At 44.3% G+C, this 18477-nt stretch overlaps 1 protein-coding gene and 1 long non-coding RNA gene across 2 annotated transcripts in view; both read left to right on the top strand.

Moving 5' to 3' along the window:
• The first annotated feature begins 9302 nt into the window (after positions 1-9302).
• The window catches only part of LOC310900310, a 184719-nt gene continuing 175544 nt past the window's right edge, over positions 9303-18477 (top strand). Inside the window, exon 1 of the long non-coding RNA XR_014585004.1 lies at positions 9303-11198. This is a non-coding gene — a long non-coding RNA (uncharacterized lncRNA). The remainder of the gene's footprint in view (positions 11199-18477) is intronic.
• Positions 11989-13325, top strand: FANCF (FA complementation group F). The gene has a single exon (XM_083838075.1). The coding sequence runs from the start codon at positions 12024-12026 to the stop codon at positions 13029-13031; it is 1008 nt and encodes a 335-aa protein (XP_083694201.1). The 5' UTR covers positions 11989-12023; the 3' UTR covers positions 13032-13325.

Here is an 18477-nt window from a genome sequence, read left to right on the forward strand (position 1 = left end):
ACACTGATAATTTCCTGTCTTATTCAGGTAGCCAGCAGCAATATTTCAAGTTCAGCTATGAACTAGCATATTCTAATAAATATATTATGTGTATTGTGATGCTTTTTGGTTATCTAGCCCTTAACTTTGGTTTAGCATCGGACTAGGAACAAACTCATAACCAAAAGAATATGAAATTAATATAAAAAATACAAGTCATCACTGTTGTGGAGTACTGTAACACCAGATGAAAATATTTGGGTTTCCTGGCATTTCTACTAATTAAGTACCAGTATTTTCACAGAATCATAGAATGGACTGGGTTGAAAAGGACCTTAAAGACCATCTAGTTTCAACCCGCCTGCTCTGGGTAAGGTTGCCAACCACTAGAGCAGGCCGTCCAGAGCCGCATCCAGCCTGGCCTTGAATGCCTCCAGGGATGGGGCATCCACAACATCTCTGGACAACCTCCACCAGTGGTGCCTCACCACCCTCACAGTGAAAAACTTTCTCCTCATTTCCAACCTAAATCTTCCGTCTTAGTTTAAAGTCATTCCCCCTTGTCCTATCACTACCAACACAAGCAAACGGGCATTCCCCCTCCTGTTTATAAGCTCCCTTCAAGTATTGGAAGGCCGCAATGAGGTCTCCCCAGAGCCTTCTCTTCTCCAAGCTAAACAAGCCCAGTTCCCTCCACCTTTCTGCATAGGAGAGGTGCTCCAGCCCTCTGATCATCTTAGTGGCCCTCCTCTGGACCCGTTCCATGAGCTCCACATCCTTCTTGTGCTGGGGGCCCCAGACCTGCACGCAGTACTCCAAGTGGGGTCTCACAAGGGCAGAGCAGAGGGGTACAATCACCTCCCTCTCCCTGCTGGCCACCCCTTTTTTAATGCAGCCCAGGACATAGTTGGCCTTCCGAGCTGCAAGCGCTCACTGTCGGCTCATGTCCGGTTTCTTGTCCATCAGGACTCCCCAAGTTCTTCTCTGCATGGCTGCTCTAAACTTCTTCTCCCAGTCTATGTAAATACCTGGGATTGCTCCAGCCCAAGTGCAACACCTTGCACTTGGCCTTGTTGAACCTCATTAGGTTCTCATGGGCCCACTTCTCCAGCCTGTCCAGGTCCCTCTGGATGGCGTCCCTTCCCTCTATTGTATCAACTACACTGCTCAGCTTGGTGTCATCTGCAAACTTGCTGAGGGTGCACTCAATTCCGTCGTCTATGTCGTTGATACAGATGTTAAAGAGCACTGGACCCAAGACAGACCCCTGAGGGACGCCACTTGTGACCGGCCTCCACCCAGACATAGAACCGTTGACCACAACCCTTTGGCTGCCACCAGCCAACCAGTTCTTTATCCACCTAACAGTCCATCCTTCAAATCCATACCTCTCCAATTTAGAGAGAAGAATGTGGTGAGGGACCATATCAAAGGCTTTGCTCAAATCCGGGTAGATGATATCCATTGCCCTTCCTTTGTCCACCGATGCCGTCACTCCATCACAGAAGGCCACCGGATTGGTTAGGCAAGATCTGCCTTTCGTGAAGCCGTGCTGGCTGTCTCAAATCACCTCTCTATCTCATGCAAGCCTTAACATGTCTTCCAGGAGGATCTGCTCCATGATCTTCCCAGGCACAAACATGAGGCTCACCGGCCTGTACTTCCCCGGGTCTTCCTTTCTCCCTTTCTTAAAAATGGGAGTAATGTTTCCCTTCTTCCAGTCACCGGGGACTTCACCCGACAGCCATGATTTTTCAAATATGATGGAGAGTATGTCGGCAACCACATCAGCCATCTCTCTCAGCACCCTGGTATGTATACCACCTGGCCCCATGGACTTCTAGACATCCCATTTCATCAGGCTGTCCCAGACTTGTTCCACTGTCACAGTGGGATGGAATCCACTCCTCTCACCCTCTCCTTGAGGTTCAGGGTCCTGACAGACATAGAAAACTTGACCAACAGTGTAGACTGAGGCAAGCACTTATTGAGTACCTCAGCTTTTTCCATGTCTGAGGAAGCCAGTTCTCCCGTCTTGTTTATGAGATGGAGAACACTCTCCTTGGCCTGTCTTCTCCTGCGTATGTATCCGTAGAACCCCTTCTTGTTATTCTTCACATCCTTGGCCAAGTTCAGCTCCATCTGTGCCTTGGCTTTCCTGATCCCGTTTCTGCACATCCATTTTCTGCAACGTGTGGGAAAAACTTGGTCTTACAAGAAGACCTTTAGGTTAAAAACTCTGGAGACAGGAACGAAGTCTGCCTTTTCCGCAGAAGATATTGACATCAGGACAATAGGGCATTTATGGTAGTGGTTTCTGTGATCCTACAGGCTTACCATCAGGAAGGTCTGGACTAAACCAGCCAGAAGCATTTCACAGAGAGGTACATAACTCATTATTAAGAAGTGCCCCTCAAGAGAAACTGGAATTGTTTTACTGTATAACTGAACCTATAAGAAGCTGTATTGGTTTTAATGATTTGCATTCGGAGTATGCTAGATATAAAGATAACAGAAACCAGTATTCCATTCTATTTCTTCAAATAAACAACCAACCTTTATACTTTTCTTAAATAGAAAGAAAAGGCCTTTCAAAGTTTTGCATTAACACCTACTTTTTTTTTTTTTTCCCTTTGGTCATGGTATGTTCTTCTTGACATACTGAAATGGAGAAAAGTAAAATCTTTGAATCATTAATGAGATTAACATATAGCCCCCCAACCCAGAACATTCACTTAAGTAATGATTCTTACTATCCCACTCTCCCACATTTGCTTAACAGTGAAAAGGATGTTAATATGGAAAATTGAATTCCTCTGTAAATATTAACCAACGAACTTAGCAAAGACTGAAAAAAATGTATATGTTCTGTGGTTTCCATTTCCTTGGCTTTATTGTTTTTATGTAAATTCTCCCAGGACATTTCAGGTTATATGTCTGGAAACCCCAGCCATCCAGCAGAGGAAAGGTTGAGAGAATAATGAGAAATGTGCTGGAAGAATTCACATAAAAGCTTTGGAGACATGAAAATGGAAACAACAGATACTTAAAAGCCATACTGCTCAAAAAAAGAAATGTCTATCCAGCACGTGCATGTGTGTGTGTTAATGTATCCACCTCCGTGTACACAGAGGCAGGTACTATTCTTAAAGATACTGTACAGAGCTATGAAGGAGCAATATTAGTGCATCTGGTTATTTACAATGTTCTCAGGATATTAGGCAATGCAAGTGAAAAAATCAAAGTGACTTATGTTATTAGAACCTAGGTATACATAAAAAAAATAGCTCTACACATAGTTGTCTTGCACTGAATTATATATATATATAAGTGAAAAATATAACCAATTCCAACGTGAAAGTGTGTTTATAAGATCTCCCCGTACTCTTGTGAATGACAGCAATTTAACTGTCGTGGAAACACACAATATATGGGTAGGAAAGAATTTCTTTTACATCCTATTCTTAAGTGCATGGACTTCTGTTCCAACACTATTAAAGACATTACATTGTTAAATGTGAAGCCTAGTAATACATTCGACTTAGCTTAGCCCTCATATGCTTGACTTCATACAAGCACCACAGTATTTTATATCCAAGTTACAAACCCTTAGCTATAGACAGTGACGTTTGCCACAAGCTTTATAGAGCTATTATTTTCAAGGGATTCCAGTAAGATGCCCTCTGAAACAGATACCTCCTTAAGATACTTCTTAGAATGTACCCTAAAAGATGCTGGGGGGAAGTGGGGGGTACCATGAAGGAAGGGGCTCAGACTGCCTCAAAGGCTGAGTATGTACAACTGATCCTATAAGAAAAGTAGTTAACGTAAGTAATTAAGATCTTTCATAGCTTCAAGGAAAAGAAGCCTGGAAAAAGGCAAGTAGAAAAACATTCTAATCAATACACATCAAATCCCCAACCACAACACACAGCAAATGAAAGTTCTCTTTAAGTTTTCACAAACAATGGCAAATGATCAAAGCACACGGCTTAACACCTTAACATTCATTAGCTAATCAACATTAAATGACTGCATGCATGCTCTCATCCCACTGCAAATGCAAGTTAAAATGCTTTAGCTCAAACAACCTTAGGCAAAACCAGTCATAACTAATACACACTTCCGGCATTTGGCTTAGGATTACACAAGTGGTTACTTAATGTGGCTCCTCTGGTGAGAGGGAGCTTCTTAAGTCTGCAATTGCTTCACCACTTCTGATTATTCACAATTAGAAAACCGTGGCACAGCTTGCCATGTAATTCTACTTTTTTTTTTTTTTCCTCCAGAATACTGAAGAGCTATACACAAGCTTATTAGCCTGTCCAGGTCCCTCTGGATGGCATCCCTTCCCTCTATTGTATCAACTACACTGCTCAGCTTGGTGTCATCTGCAAACTTGCTGAGGGTGCACTCAATTCCGTCGTCTATGTCGTTGATAAAGATGTTAAAGAGCACCGGACCCAAGACAGACCCCTGAGGGACGCCACTTGTGACCAGCCTCCACCCAGACATAGAACGGTTGACCACAACCCTCTGGCTGCCACCAGCCAACCAGTTCTTTATCCACCTAACAGTCCATCCTTCAAATCCATACCTCTCCAATTTAGAGAGAAGAATGTGCTGAGGGACCATATCAAAGGCTTTGCTCAAATCCAGGTAGATGATATCCATTGCCCTTCCTTTGTCCACCGATGCCGTCACTCCATCACAGAAGGCCACTGGATTGGTTAGGCAAGATCTGCCTTTCGTGAAGCCGTGCTGGCTGTCTCAAATCACCTCTCTATCTTGTGCATGTCTTAACACAGTTCTTCCAAACCTTCTGAGGCTCACACTGATCTGTAAATTCGTAGGTTCAATACTTTTCCAATGTGATTTAATCACACACTCATTCTGTTCTCATTTCAAAAGTGCATCACGGCTTTGCTACTTTTCGGGATTGGAGAGATGACATTTTGACATAACATTTCAAAGGATTTCACCAGAAGTTGGGAAAGGGGTGACATGTTATGCCAGGTACAGGCTTAACTAAAACCTCAATTTTACATAAAATGTGTGGTACAAATAGTAAGATATTCTACAAGAATGGTCTGTGAGTTCACAATCATCAGCATACACAAGTCACTATGTAATGACTGGTGGCTACTATGCAATTTGATGCAGATAAATTGCCCTCCCAACAGTTTTTTTTTTGTTCTTGGTTTTTTTTTCTTTTTTTTTTTTTTTAAGAAAAAATGTTAATACAAGAAACATACTACATGATCATACATCTTGCTCAATTTACTCAATGGCTTTTGTATTATGAAATAATATATGTAAGGAAAAACCATTTTGGAGTTTTCTATTGCTAAGCATACTGAGTAAACAGAATGCCTTTCCCTTTTATTTTTAGGAGGGACAGTATAATCTTGTTATAGCCAATATGACTTCTGAGAGGAAGGTAAATACAACAATGGACTGCAGACCTCTGGCTGCAGAATACCAATTTTGCTTCAAAACTGGTATTTCCTGCCAGAATGCATTTTGTTGGCTTCTTAATCAGAATAAATAAACTCACTAGTTTCACAAAAATTTCATACAAATCTTCTACTTGACTTCTCAGCTTCAACAAAACAGTACAGTAATTCATACAAAATACAGGGCTTGTGAAACTGTTTTGCAGTGTTTCATGGAAAAGTGGGTTTGTGTTCAAGGAGCTGTGGAAATGACTACCCTGATTCTGCATCAGACATTTTTCATACTTGCTCAACAGCCGTTTTGGCTGTGCATATTATCAATCAAAAGCTGTAACACAGATACATTTACCACAGCCTAACACAACAGTAGATAAAAATTCTCAAAGATGCTATTCTTATTTTAACACTAATTTTACACATTAAAGTGAAAAATAGACATTATATAAAAAAAAAAAAAAGGCAAAAAAAAAAGTGCCCAACCTATCCCCTGTTCACACTATCATAGCTACCTGTAAGAAGCATCTACCAGAAGAGTTAAACAGTCTGATGTGCTGCAATTTTAAGTCTGTCCTCTGGCCTATCATACAAAATATGCTTTTTTTCCTCCAATTTCTCTCTCTTTTTTTTTTTTTTTTAAATCAGAAAAAAACAGCCACATGACTTTTCAGCCTGAGAAATGAAGTGGTAATTTTTCAGATGAGGTGACAAATGCCGGTTACATGCTTCCCCAGTCTCCTTAAAAGAAAGCCTCATGTACTCACATGCGTAGTCTGCACAGTCTCCCTTAAAATATCCACATGGCTTTCACTTGTCAGACAAAATAATGAGACTGTATAGTATATCCTACATGAAACACACAGCTAAACACATCCTAAAACAATGTAAGAGATTTCTACAATCATCAGTGGCCGAAGGAAACTGATCTTACGTGATCACAAACACTTACGTGAAGCCCAGAAGTAGACCTTCAATTTTTCTTCAAAAAGTAATCAAGCTAAGCAGGAATACACCCCACAAAGCTCTCTGAAAATCCACTCAAGACTCTATCCCCACATTCATGTGCTCCTACTACATCCCCTGACATCCTAATCCAGTATTTCTCATTCCTTTCATAGAATCATTATGGTTGGAAAAGACCTCCAAGCTCATCTGGTCCAACCATCACCCTACCACCAATGTCACCCACTAAACCCTGTCCCTAAGCACCACATCCAACCTTTCCTTAAACACCCCCAGGGATGGTGACTCCACCACCTTCCTGGGCAACCCATCCCAATGCCTGACTGCTCTTTTTGAGAAGAAATGTCTCCTAATTTCCAACCAGAACCTCCCCTGGCGCAACTTGAGGCTGTTCCCTCTAGTCCTATCACTAGTTAGAATCACAGAATATCCCGAGTTGGAAGGGACCCGTAAGGATCATCGAGTCCAACTCCTGGCTCCACATAGGTCTGTCCAAAAATTCAGACCATGTGATGAAGTGCACAGTCCAAACACTTCTTAAACTCCAACAGGCTTGGTGCAGTGACTGCTTCCCTGGGGAGCCTGTTCCAGTGTGTGACAACTCTCTCAGTGAAGAACCTCTTCCTGATGTCTAGCCTAAACTTCCCCTGCCTCAGCTTAACACCGTTCCCATGGGTCCTGTCACTGGTGATAACAGAGAATAGGTCCCTTGCCTCTCCACTCCCCCTCATGAGGAAGCTGTAGACTGTGATGAGGTCCCCCCTCAGCCTCCTCTTCTCCAGGCTGAACAGGCCCAGTGACCTCAGCCGCTCCTCAGATGTCTTTCCCTCTAGGCCCTTCACCATCTTCGTCGCCCTCCACTGGACACTCTCAACAGTTTAATGTCCTTTTTGTACTGTGGTGCTCAGAACTGCACACAGTACTCGAGGTGAGGCCGCACCAGCACAGAGTAGAGCGGGACAATCACTTCCCTCGACCGACTAGCAATGCCGTGCTTGATGCACCCCAGGATACGGTTGGCCCTCCTGGCTGCCAGGGCACACTGCTGGCTCATATTCAGCTTGTCATCAACCACAACCCCCAGATCCCTCCCTGTGGGGCTGCTCTCCAGCGTCTCGTCGCCCAGTCTGTACGTATAGCCAGGGTTGCCCCGTCCCAGGTGCAGGACCCAGCACTTGCTCTTATTAAACTTCATGCGGTTGGTGATTGCTCAGCTCTCCAATCTGTCCAGATCTCTCTGCAAGGCCTTTCCACCCTCATCTGAGTCCACAACTCCTCCAAGTTTGGTGTCGTCGGCAAATTTGCTCAAAACACCTTCTAGTCCTACATCCAAATTGTTTATAAAAACATTGAAGTGGACTGGCCCTAAAATGGAGCCTTGAGGGACCCCACTGGTGACCATCTACCATCCTGATGCAGCCCCATTTACCACAACCCTTTGAGCCCTGCCCGTCAGCCAATTGCTCACCCATCGCATGATGTTTTTGTTTAGCTGTATGCTGGACATTTTGTCCAGTAGGATCCTATGGCAAACTGTGTCAAAAGCTTTTCTGAAGTCCAAAAAGATCACATCAGCTGGTTTCCCTTGATCGACTAGATGGGTGATCTTATCGGAAAAAAAAAAAAAAAATCAAGTTAGTCAAACAGGACCTACCCCTCGTGAACCCATGTTGGCTGGGACCAATGACTGTATTGTCCCCCAGGTGTGCTTCAATAACTTCAAGGATAATTTTCTCCATAATTTTACCAGGCACTGACATGAGACTGACAGCCCTGTAATTGCCAGGGTCAGTTATCTGTGAGAAGAGGCTGACCCCCAGCTCCCCGCAACTTCTTTTCAGGTAGTCGTAGAGAGCAAGAAGGTCTCCCCTGAGCCTACTCTTCCCCAGACTAAACAACGCCAGGTCCCTCAGCCATTCCTCACAGGACTTGTGCTCCAGGCCCTTCACCAGCTTTGCTGCCCTTCTCTGGGCACACTCCAGGGCCTCCATGTCCTTCTTGTACTGAGGAGTCCAAAACTGAACACAGTACTCGAGGTGCAGCCACACCAGAGCAGAGTACAGGGGGGCAATCATCTCTCTGGTCCTGTTGGCTACACTATTCCTGACAAAAGCCAGGATGCCATTGGCCTTCTTAGCCACTTGAGCACGCTGTCAGCTCATGTTCAGGCAAGCATTGACCAGCACCCCAAGATCTTTTTCCTCTGCACAGCTTTTGAGCCACTCTACCCCAAGCCTGTAGTGTTACAGGGTTATAGGGTTGTTGTAGTGTATAGCCTGTAGTGCATAGGGTTATTGTGACCAAAGTCACAATAAGTTTATTAACATCATCTCTTTGCCTTACACTGCACATCCTGTCTTACACTGCTTACTTTTGTAAGTGCCTCCTTGCTCTTCCACTCCTCTTCCTCTTATAAAAACCCAACTCAGCACTACTGTATAAACAATTCAAAGTAATACTTGCAAAACTGCTCAGTGATACTATTGAGTTACAACAGACAACACAAATTGATAGAAAATAACTACAGAAATAACAAGAGCTGATACTGAATAATTCTGCTGCTACAATGAAAAGCCCTAAGACTACCCAAGCTATTACTTTACTAGAGCTAAAACAGAAAAGTGAAGGTACTAGCACTTAAAAATACAAAGAAATAATTAACCTGTGAGAAAGAAACCAAGTTTATTCAATTTACATTTGATTACTAGATGGCAACAGCATCAGCAGATCAATAGGCTCCATGCTTGCCGTGGAACAACTCAAAATACGCTTTGTGAGTGGCCAGGCATGCTTCCTCCCCCTCCCTTTCCCTCGTTCCCCCTCTTCCTCCCTCTCCCTCTCTTCCCCCCGTTCTTCCCTTCCCTTCCCTCCCTTTTTTTTTTTAAAAAAAAAAAGCAGAAAGGGATTTCCTTCAACAGCAAGTGTAGTACAAGAATGACTATTTTAGAGACTATTGTTGTGTTGTCATGTAACCATTTAACATATGAATCATAACTGCCTCAGTGTTACCTCGTTCATTTTGTTTGTTCCTTAAATTCATCTCCTAATGTTATCTTATGCAGAATGCTGTTACTTCTTTGGATTAGTCTTTATATTTTATATTATATACATCAACTGTGCCCCATCATGACTCAGGACTCCAAATGCAGCTGCAATACCTAGAAATACATAAACATCTTTTTTCACAACCTTTTTATTATAGAGATGTCAGTCAGTATCCCATTGTTGAAAAAAAATACTGATATTTAGACTTTTTATCCTAATTTGAGACAGAACCAAGAGTTGAAATACTCAGAGTTTTTCATACAGCAGAAATTCCATTTTTCAGGCAGCTCTACAGAGACCTACTTACTGTATGTAACTAGAGCTTGTGCGCTCCATCTTTCCTTTAATTTTTATTAGTTTCTAATATGCTTTGGAATAGATGGACACGGTAGATGATAGGAAAGTACAAACTTATTAACAATAGAAGCAATAATTATAGTGTATTCATAGATACTGAGAGATACCATTCTCTTTCAACAACAATGGCCATAGGATTTCACTCAGTAATTCTTGTACTAGGCCCTTAACTTACAGGTGAACTCTGTTCTTTCCTAAATAGATGACTGAAATAATAGGATAAGGGCACTCAGGTGTGAAAGGGTACGTGTTTTCATGAGGGTACTTAAGACAGAAGGTTCCTAAACCACTATCCTTGAGCAGTCTAGGAAAAGGTTTTAGTAGCAAAGGGTAGTACCCATGCTTCTGTTTAGATTGTTTTTATTTTTAGGTTGATTTATTTTGGAAGCATTATGTTATTAAAGCTGGTTCTCAATGACTAGAAGTTGTCTTTAGGATTGGGGTTTGTAACCAGGGAACAATTTATTTGTGTTAGAAAACCCAAAGGAAGCTATAGAATGGCTTAGATTTGAAGGGATCTTTGAGATCATTTAGCTCCAACTTTTCTGACAGAGGTGGGGATGCTACACACTAGATCAGGTTGACCAAGGCCCCATCTATTTTGGTCTTGAATGTTTTCAGGGATAAGGCATCCACAACTTTTCTTGGTAACCTCTTCCAGTGCCTTATTACCCTTACAGTGAAGAATTTCTGCCTAAATGTCTAGACTAAATATATTCTCTTTTAGTTTAAAACCATTCCCCCTTGTTCTATCATTATCTACCTTAGCAAATACTCCTTCTCCACCTTCTTGATAAACCCCCTTTAAGTATTGAAAGACTGCAATGGGGCCTTCACGGGGCCTTCACAGGGCCTTCTCTTCTCCGGGCTGAACAGCCCCAGTTCTCTCAGCCTTTCTTCATAGGAGAGGTGCTTCAGCCCTCTTGTCACCTTTGTGGCCCTCCTCTGGACTTGCTCTCACAGGTCTTCATCTTTCTTGTGCTGGGGGCCCCACACCTGGTTGTAGTACTTCAGGCGGGGCCTCACAAGGGCAGAGTAGAGGGGGAATATATTCAGCACTAGGGTGTAGGGAAAAACAGAAAATCAAACAGGGCATCTGCTTAAGAAGAGCATTATTCTTTGTCCTTGAGGTTTGGGTTCTGCTACTGTTTCCAAACAAATTCCATGTGCCCATGAGGAGCGCCCCAAACTGTAGGCCTGCAGCCTCCCCAGCCCTCAGGAGCCGCCAGGGCCCCACGGAAGGTGCTGGAAGCTGGCCGGGCCTGGCCCTGCTGCGCTGTGAGGCAGTGCTGTGTGCACAGCTCTCAAAGGGACGAGGACGGAGGAAACGCGCTGTTCTCCGTGAGGTGCTCTTCAGTACACGGGCATGAAGAAAGTCCCTCTGAGCTGCTGATCCCACAAGTATGCCAGTTTACGCTGGTTTTAAGTTTTTTTTGTGTGTGCTGTGGAGAAATGGCCTTCAGCTCCTGCTGGCACAGGAGGGAAGGGAAGGGAAGGAATGACTTTCTCTTATCGCTGAGTGTGGGGAGCGGTTATGGCACATTTACACCATGGTTTGTGTGAGGTGTTGGTCAGGTTGCCCCCAGGGTAGATGCCTGTGAGGGAACCTTCCAGAATTTTGGGGGGTTGAGAGGACAGGATGGCAGCTCGTGGCTCCCTCAGCAGCAAGAGGCCTCTCTGTCTGAGGCGCAGACATGGTGATTTGGGAAGGGTGGCCAGTTGGGGCATGGCTGACAGGGGGTAGGCTGTAAGTGGTGAGGCACCGTGGGGTGCAGGTAAGCTGGGTTCGGCTGTAGGCTGCCTTCAGAGCAGGGCTGGGAGCCAGCCCCAAGGGGAACAACATGCCTGCCCTGTGGCCACACGGCCACCCTTTAGGTACGCAGCCGCCCCAAGAGATGCCAAATACCCCCACACAGGGTGCCTGTGAATAGCTTTAGTTTCTTTACGCTGTGTATAGGAGTCACAAATGCGTTTTGTTTATTTTTTAACGTCTAAATTGACTCATCGGGGAGCGCGGCAAAGCTCCCCTCTCGCCCTGCGCTGAGGGTTCTCCTCACGTAATGGCCGCGGTGCCCGCCCCGTTCCTCTTTAAGGGGAAGGCAGCGAATTGACGCCCGGCTCGGCCAATGGCGTCCCTAACCCCCTCCCTCGCCGCCTCGGATCGGCTCCGGTCGCCGGCGGGAGGCGGTGCTGGGGCGCGGCGGCGGGCTCGGCGGCAGCGGGGGTATGGAGGCGGTGCTGGGGCAGGTGGCGCAGCTACCGGCGCTGCTGGCCGTGTGCCGCTCCGCGCTGGTGCGTGCCTGGGACCCGCCGACCCTGGAGCGGGCCCTGGACTGGGGCCGCTACTTCCAGCATCTCCACGACCGCCTCCGCGCCCGGCCCCGGCTCCGCCACGCCGTGGGGCAGCGGCTGCGGCGGGCCCGGCCGGGCGCTCCGCTCGCCTTCGGGCAGCTGGGGCGCTGCAAAGAGCTGCTGGGCCTGGCGCTGCTGGAGAACCGTGCCCTGCCGCCCGCCGCCTGCCGCCGCCTCCTCCAGCGCCTGCTGCAGCCCCCCGCCGCCCGGCCCGGCCGCCTGGCGCTGCTGGCCCGCAGGAAGGCGGCCTCCCGCCTGCTGGAGCCGCTCCGCAGCTCCACGCCGCCGCCGTCCCTCGGGGACTCGGAGCCGCGGGTGGCCGCCGAAGCGGGGCTGCTGCTGGGCCGCCTGCGGGACGAGCCCCCGGGGGAGTCCCGCTGGCTCGGAGGGGTCCTGCAACAGCTGCCCGAGCCCAGAGCCTTCCGGGTGGTGGCGGCAGCGCTGCTGCTGTTGCGGCAGGGGGGAGGCCCCCAGCAGGAGGAGGAAGCAGGGGCTGACCCCCTGCTTTCCTGGCTGCTGGAGGACGCGGAGAGGTTTGCTGCCTTCTGTCAGCAGCTCCCGGGCTCTCTTCTTGCTTCGTTAGCTGCTCACTATTCGCAAATAAGCAAACGTTATTTGGACCTCTTGAGTGACTGGGGAAGCTGCTTGCTGTATGACCCCTTGCAGGGGCAGTGGGTTAAAAGCTGCCCCGATGAGAGTGAACTGTCCTGGGAGGAGCTGAGGGAGCGCTTCAGCTGTCTGTGTAAGGGACCTGTGCCGCTCAGGGAACAGACCCAAGCTGCTCTCAAACTCCTGAAGGCACGGGATGGAGACTTTCAAGTCCGTGGCCTAAGTGTGTGGACTGACTTACTGTTGGAAGTAGAGGAAGATTTGAGGAAATGAGCAGAGCACTGATGCGTGAACACAAAAGCAACACAAAAAACTTTTGAAATTTGGCGATCCTGATTAACTCTGTATTTGATACGAAAGGCAGGAGCACTATATGTTGATCTGGGTTGGAAACAAACATTGATGGGACTGATGATAACACTTATTATGACTGTATGTTAAGTCTGCCAGGAAGGCCTGGTGCTTCTTTGTAATTGCACTGCTGATTCTCCTGCTCACCAGCAGGAAATGGTTTTCTCTTCAGTGCTTACTTCTCAGCTAATAAAATGTATGTTTGCTAACAAAAAACTGAGTTATTTTTTTTCAAGTATTACAGTTCAAATGTGTTTTGGTCAGGGTAGTCCTGTTTCTTTTCTTGCTGGAGGCTCACCAGATGTTAAAAAGGGAAGGTGGAGTTTAAAACCTGAAAACCACAAACTCGTGGTTAATTCAGTAGTAGTGGTCTTCGTGAGGCTGTCTTGGTGGCTTTTTTTTTTTTTTTTTGTGCTTCTAGGTCTTGTGTATGACTTAGCCTCTGGGTCTAAGTGAAGGTGAGAGAAAGCTAACTGGAAAGCTTGTTGAAGTGTCCTCGAACTAGCAAGCTTTATTAGCTACCATACTATGTGCTAATATGCAAATCATGTCCAAGGAAAACCGCAGTAAAATATAGGATGCTCTGTTCCTGTGTTGTTCTTCCCTTTTCCATAGTCTGTTACATTAAATGTTTTTTGGTTTCCTTTTGCACAGTAAAAATGAGTGGGACAACAAACTTTGTTAATTAGATGAAAAAAAATCTTATGTTTAATCACATTCTGTGGACAGAACTTGGTTACATAATGAAGAAATGACCAGATCACCATCGTTTAAACCAAGTATTGCAGAAGTAACGAAATCTTGTGCACTAAGGTCTATAAGCTAGTGTTACCAGCGCAAATAATGTGAAACAAGAATGCTCCATGAAGATGGGGAAGGGAACACAAATACCACAAAAAGGTCTTTGCTAGTCTTCTGTGTGGAGTACCTGACAAAGAGTTGGTGTAGCCAGTGTTCCTATAGGTCCAAGATGAGTTGCAACACCTGTCTTCTGTTGCTGAAGTCCCTTTAGGAAGAGTTAGGTGCTTTGCTTCTGCTTAAAAGCTTTAAAAAGAAAAATAAACTAATCGTTTGAAACTAATTAGTGTAATATTCTGTGCTAGAGTGTACAAATAATATGTAAAACTATGGCAGGTATTTCTGTGTCACAAGGCAAAACAGGAGCAAGGAGGGATCTCGTGATTTTGGAATGGAAACACACAGTACAAGGAGATGAATGTGGTTGAGTTGGGAAGAGGTAGTAAATAATGCCTTTTGTAACTTGCATGGAAATAAAGACATACATAACAAGTCCTTATCCTTCCCCCTCCCTCAAAGCATGAGTGCTACTCAATGGTAACACACTTCAAGAAGTTAGAAGGACACACTGGTCTTCTATCAGATGTATGACTGTTTTCTTTGGCTTCCTTGCTACAGCAAGTCAGAGAGGCAGTGAGGTTGTGGAGATCTGCAGATGAACATACAGCAAGTGCGGCAGTCACCATTTGGCTCTTAATTGGGGCTGTTCTGGTGCTTGTGGTGGTGGTCAGTCTCAAAAGAGCGTGGTGTCAGGGGATCTCAGGGCTGAGTCAGTGTTTCTGTGGTTGTGAAAGGAATATGAACGCTGTCTATAAGCATTTAAAACTGCTTAGAGTATAAAGTATGAAGTTTGAACTTAGGTTGTCTAGCCACAGGTCCCTGTGTTATGTAGTTCTGGCATTTGGTGTGGAAACTCTGCACTTGAGCATACTCTTAACGCTTTTAACAGGCATAGGGTATTTTGTCTGTTAAAATACTTCTTGCTATCAGAGGTTCCTGATGAATGATATACCCGAAGATGCTGGTCAGTTGTTCCCTCCTGCCCTGCTACATGTGAAGTATGAATATCAAATGTTGCAGTAACATAACAAATGTAACATTACAGTGACAAACCTTACCAGTGCTCTTTTTGGCTTGGAAATCTAATGGGAAAGGTTGGGTATAAGCTCCTGGAATTCCCTCTCTTATTGAAGGATAGATGGTCCTACCCATTGCAAGATAGATTGTTCCCAGGTACCTGAGCCTCTGACAGATTTCAATGAGACTGACATCTTGCTTTTGCTCATCAAGATAGATGTTTCTTAATCTCTTCAGCATGTTGGCAATGAGTTAAGACAGCTTTTAACTACTAGGATAAATCTGATGCTGGTAGGGGGTGTGTACTTGCACTATTTCAGCTCTTGCTCTTGGAACAACTTAAGCTTTCTTTTGCAAAATGCAATTGGTAAAGGCAGATGTCTTCCAAGTAATTCAGCGTTGCACTTCTTCCTAGCTAAGTGCACCTACTGCAGTAGCTAGGAAGTACTGGTAATGGGTGCTTCAGTGTGATCCTATTGAGAAAATAACTAACTGGGGAGGGGGAGGCAAGGGAATTGAGAAATAAAAACACAGAAACTGGCAGTATCACTTTGATTTGTGTCTCTATGGGCCGTCGTAGATCATAACTTATTTCCACTCCTGTCCTTTCAGGAAACATGAACAGTAAAAGGTAGGCTAGCCAAAGGCAGGCAGAAGCACCTCGTTGTAGCAATCTCAGAAAAATGTTCCAATCTGTCCCAAATACATTATAAAGAGGTGCCAGATCCACGATTACCGAATTCCAAAATACATATGGCACTTATTGAAATAAATACACCAGTTCACATCCCCTATTGTTTCAGCATGCTTGCTGCATTTGCCAGGTAGCCATGCGGCACATGATCAATTGTTTTGGAGTTCCTTTTTTAATAAAAGTATAAACAGGAGAGGAAAAAACCGTGATGTTTGTGATCTTCCCCTTCCATATATTTGCAGCTCATTTTGGCCTGCTGAGGCTTGCAGCCCAAAACTTGCAAACTCTTCACCTAAACAATGTGAACTGTCATGGGAGGTAAGATATTAGAAATGACAGACAACAACCTTTTCCCCAACACGTCCTTTCCACTATCTACTAAAAGACAAACCTCTCTAGTATATTCTATAATAAAATGAGAAGAAACTGTTGAAGAAAATGAGCTAGGTATCAGGAGTTCTTTCTCTTATACTCCTGTTTTAGAAGATGGGTAAGGATTGTGACACCTTGCTTTTTATCACGGTTCAGGAGGATTTTAAGAGCAAGACAGATACTTTGCTACAGCAGATATATTTTTTAAATGTATTTAAGGAGAAGCTTTACCCTTGGTCAGACAGTACCATAACTCTCCAGGGGTGAGGTAATAGGATGCAACTGGTTACTAAACTGCTTTTTTTCTTAATTGTGAAATGGATTTTATCTGGTAATAACCATCTTAAGCAAACTCAAGGAAAAACAAATTACATGTTTTTTCTAGTAATTCATTGTATACAGCTGGTTACTAGAATATAGATTAATGGTGTAGAATAAATTGTTACTTAGGAAAATATACAGGAAGACTGGTACCATTCACGTCAATATGAGTTTCATTGACTCAATAAGGTGTTAAATTCCAAATCTGTGGTTCTAATGTGAAGTGCAATTATACAGTAAAATGAATTTGTTTTGCGTGCGAGGCCTCTTTGCACAACCCCGACTATGAGAATAATGATCTAGTGTTCCTGTTCATCAGCAACAAGGAAAAGGGATTTTTCCCCTGTAAGGGAACATTTTGGGGGTCAGGATGCATTAGAAATACTGTAGTAACTTGGTTATATGGTAATAGTCATTTTAGATATTAACTAGAAAGCTGAAGTTAATATATGGCTAACTTTAGTTTTGCTCTTTCTGAGAAATGGGAAATGTAAAGTTAAATTCTATCTTTTATTAACAGTTTGACCCATTGCAGATTGTGACTAAGTATGTAAAATACAGTGAAGAGGCACCACTAGGATGGCAATCATACACTTCAGGATCTTATTTAGTTTGGGCAAAGCAAGAGAAAAAATAAATTTAAAACATTTTAAGAAGCTGAGGAGGAAAGGCAGAAAACTGTTCCCTTGTGAAGCCCCTGGAGCAATGGTGAATTTCCCCTTGACCAAAATGGAGTGGCTTTGCCTCCACTGGGGACAGCATGGAGTCTGAACATCATGATAAAAAAAAAAAAATGCAGTCACAAGGCACTTGATTTGCTGTTGGCTGCTCTGCTAAAGCACTCAGCATCTGCCTTCCCTAATGACCGCTGCGGATCGTTTAACAGGCACAAGTATTATGGTAGAGAAGGAGGAAAAAGTGCATGCACGTGCAGGGTCAGAGGCAGCGTTTATTTAAACGGGGTTTGCTCTTTCAGAAATGGGAGCAAAAGAGCAGTCTCCTATCTGCTCTGGTATAAAATAGACTTGAATAATGACAAGTGTGGTCTGAAAAAATAGCTTATCAGTGAGATGATATAAAACGTTTGCGCTAGCTGTTTGTTCTTGGTGTTGTATCCCTCTCATGAGGAATTAAACCGTATTTTGACTAAATGCATCAGTTTTAATTAGTTCTGTGCCTGCGTCGAAGTTCATCTTCAGAGATAATCAACAACCTAGAGACAATTGCATGTTGTTCTCCCTTACCTATATATCTTAAAACCTGTCAGCAAAAACATTAGTAGCGATGAGCTAGAGCAGAGGTGACTGCCTGGTTGAGATGTGTTCTATTGCTTTCAAGTGTAGCAGCACAGGATTTGAAGCTCGTTAATATATGTACCACAATACTGAAGTCAGTCGTGTGCCTACACGCTTTGAATTCCTTGTGTGCCGTTACTTAGAGTTACTGAGGTGGCTTTCCAGGTTTAATTGTATTCCAATGGCTTTTTGTTGTCAGCTTTTCTTTTTCACAGCCAGAGATCTCGGTCCATAGATCTTCAGAGTGGCTGGCATTTTGCTTAGTATTTTGAATCCTGTCAGATACCACGGAGGGGGGCAGCAGAGCCTCTCTGCACAGATGGGCTTGTACTTGTGATCCAAAAGGAGATGCAAAGCGTGTGGGCCACTTGTAGTGGCAGAAAATATGCAGGGAGCAAATCCCCACCCTCGCACTGCCCAGGCAGAAGTTTCCAGTTGGAAAAAAATGATTGCGAGTCTATTTTGACTTTGCAAGTCTGATTTTACCAACTCTAATTGAATGTAGGATCAGGTAATGATATAAGCTGTATCCCTTAACTGTCTCTGTTCACAGACCTGTTTTATTAATAATATCAGCTATTCAGCTCTTAAATTCCTTTTCTATTACATGATAAATTCCTTTAGTATTATGTGATCAATTTACCGTAACCCTTAACTAGGACACTTTACCAGAAATGATAGCAGTATGTGCTGAACAGAATAATGCAATCAAGTTCTGAATTTAGTCTTGAAATACCTTCCTATTATATTTCTCCCTCGAGAAGGAAGTCCAGAATGAATGCTCAGACGTGTACTATTCATAGTGTGTAGC

The sequence above is a fragment of the Anser anser genome (genome assembly GCF_964211835.1).
Source record: "Anser anser genome assembly, chromosome: 5".
NCBI lineage: Eukaryota > Metazoa > Chordata > Aves > Anseriformes > Anatidae > Anser > Anser anser.

What these genes read in the sequence shown, in the direction of transcription:
- FANCF (XM_083838075.1), top strand. Translation starts at nt 12,024, where the DNA reads ATGGAGGCGGTGCTGGGGCAGGTGGCGCAGCTACCGGCGCTGCTGGCC.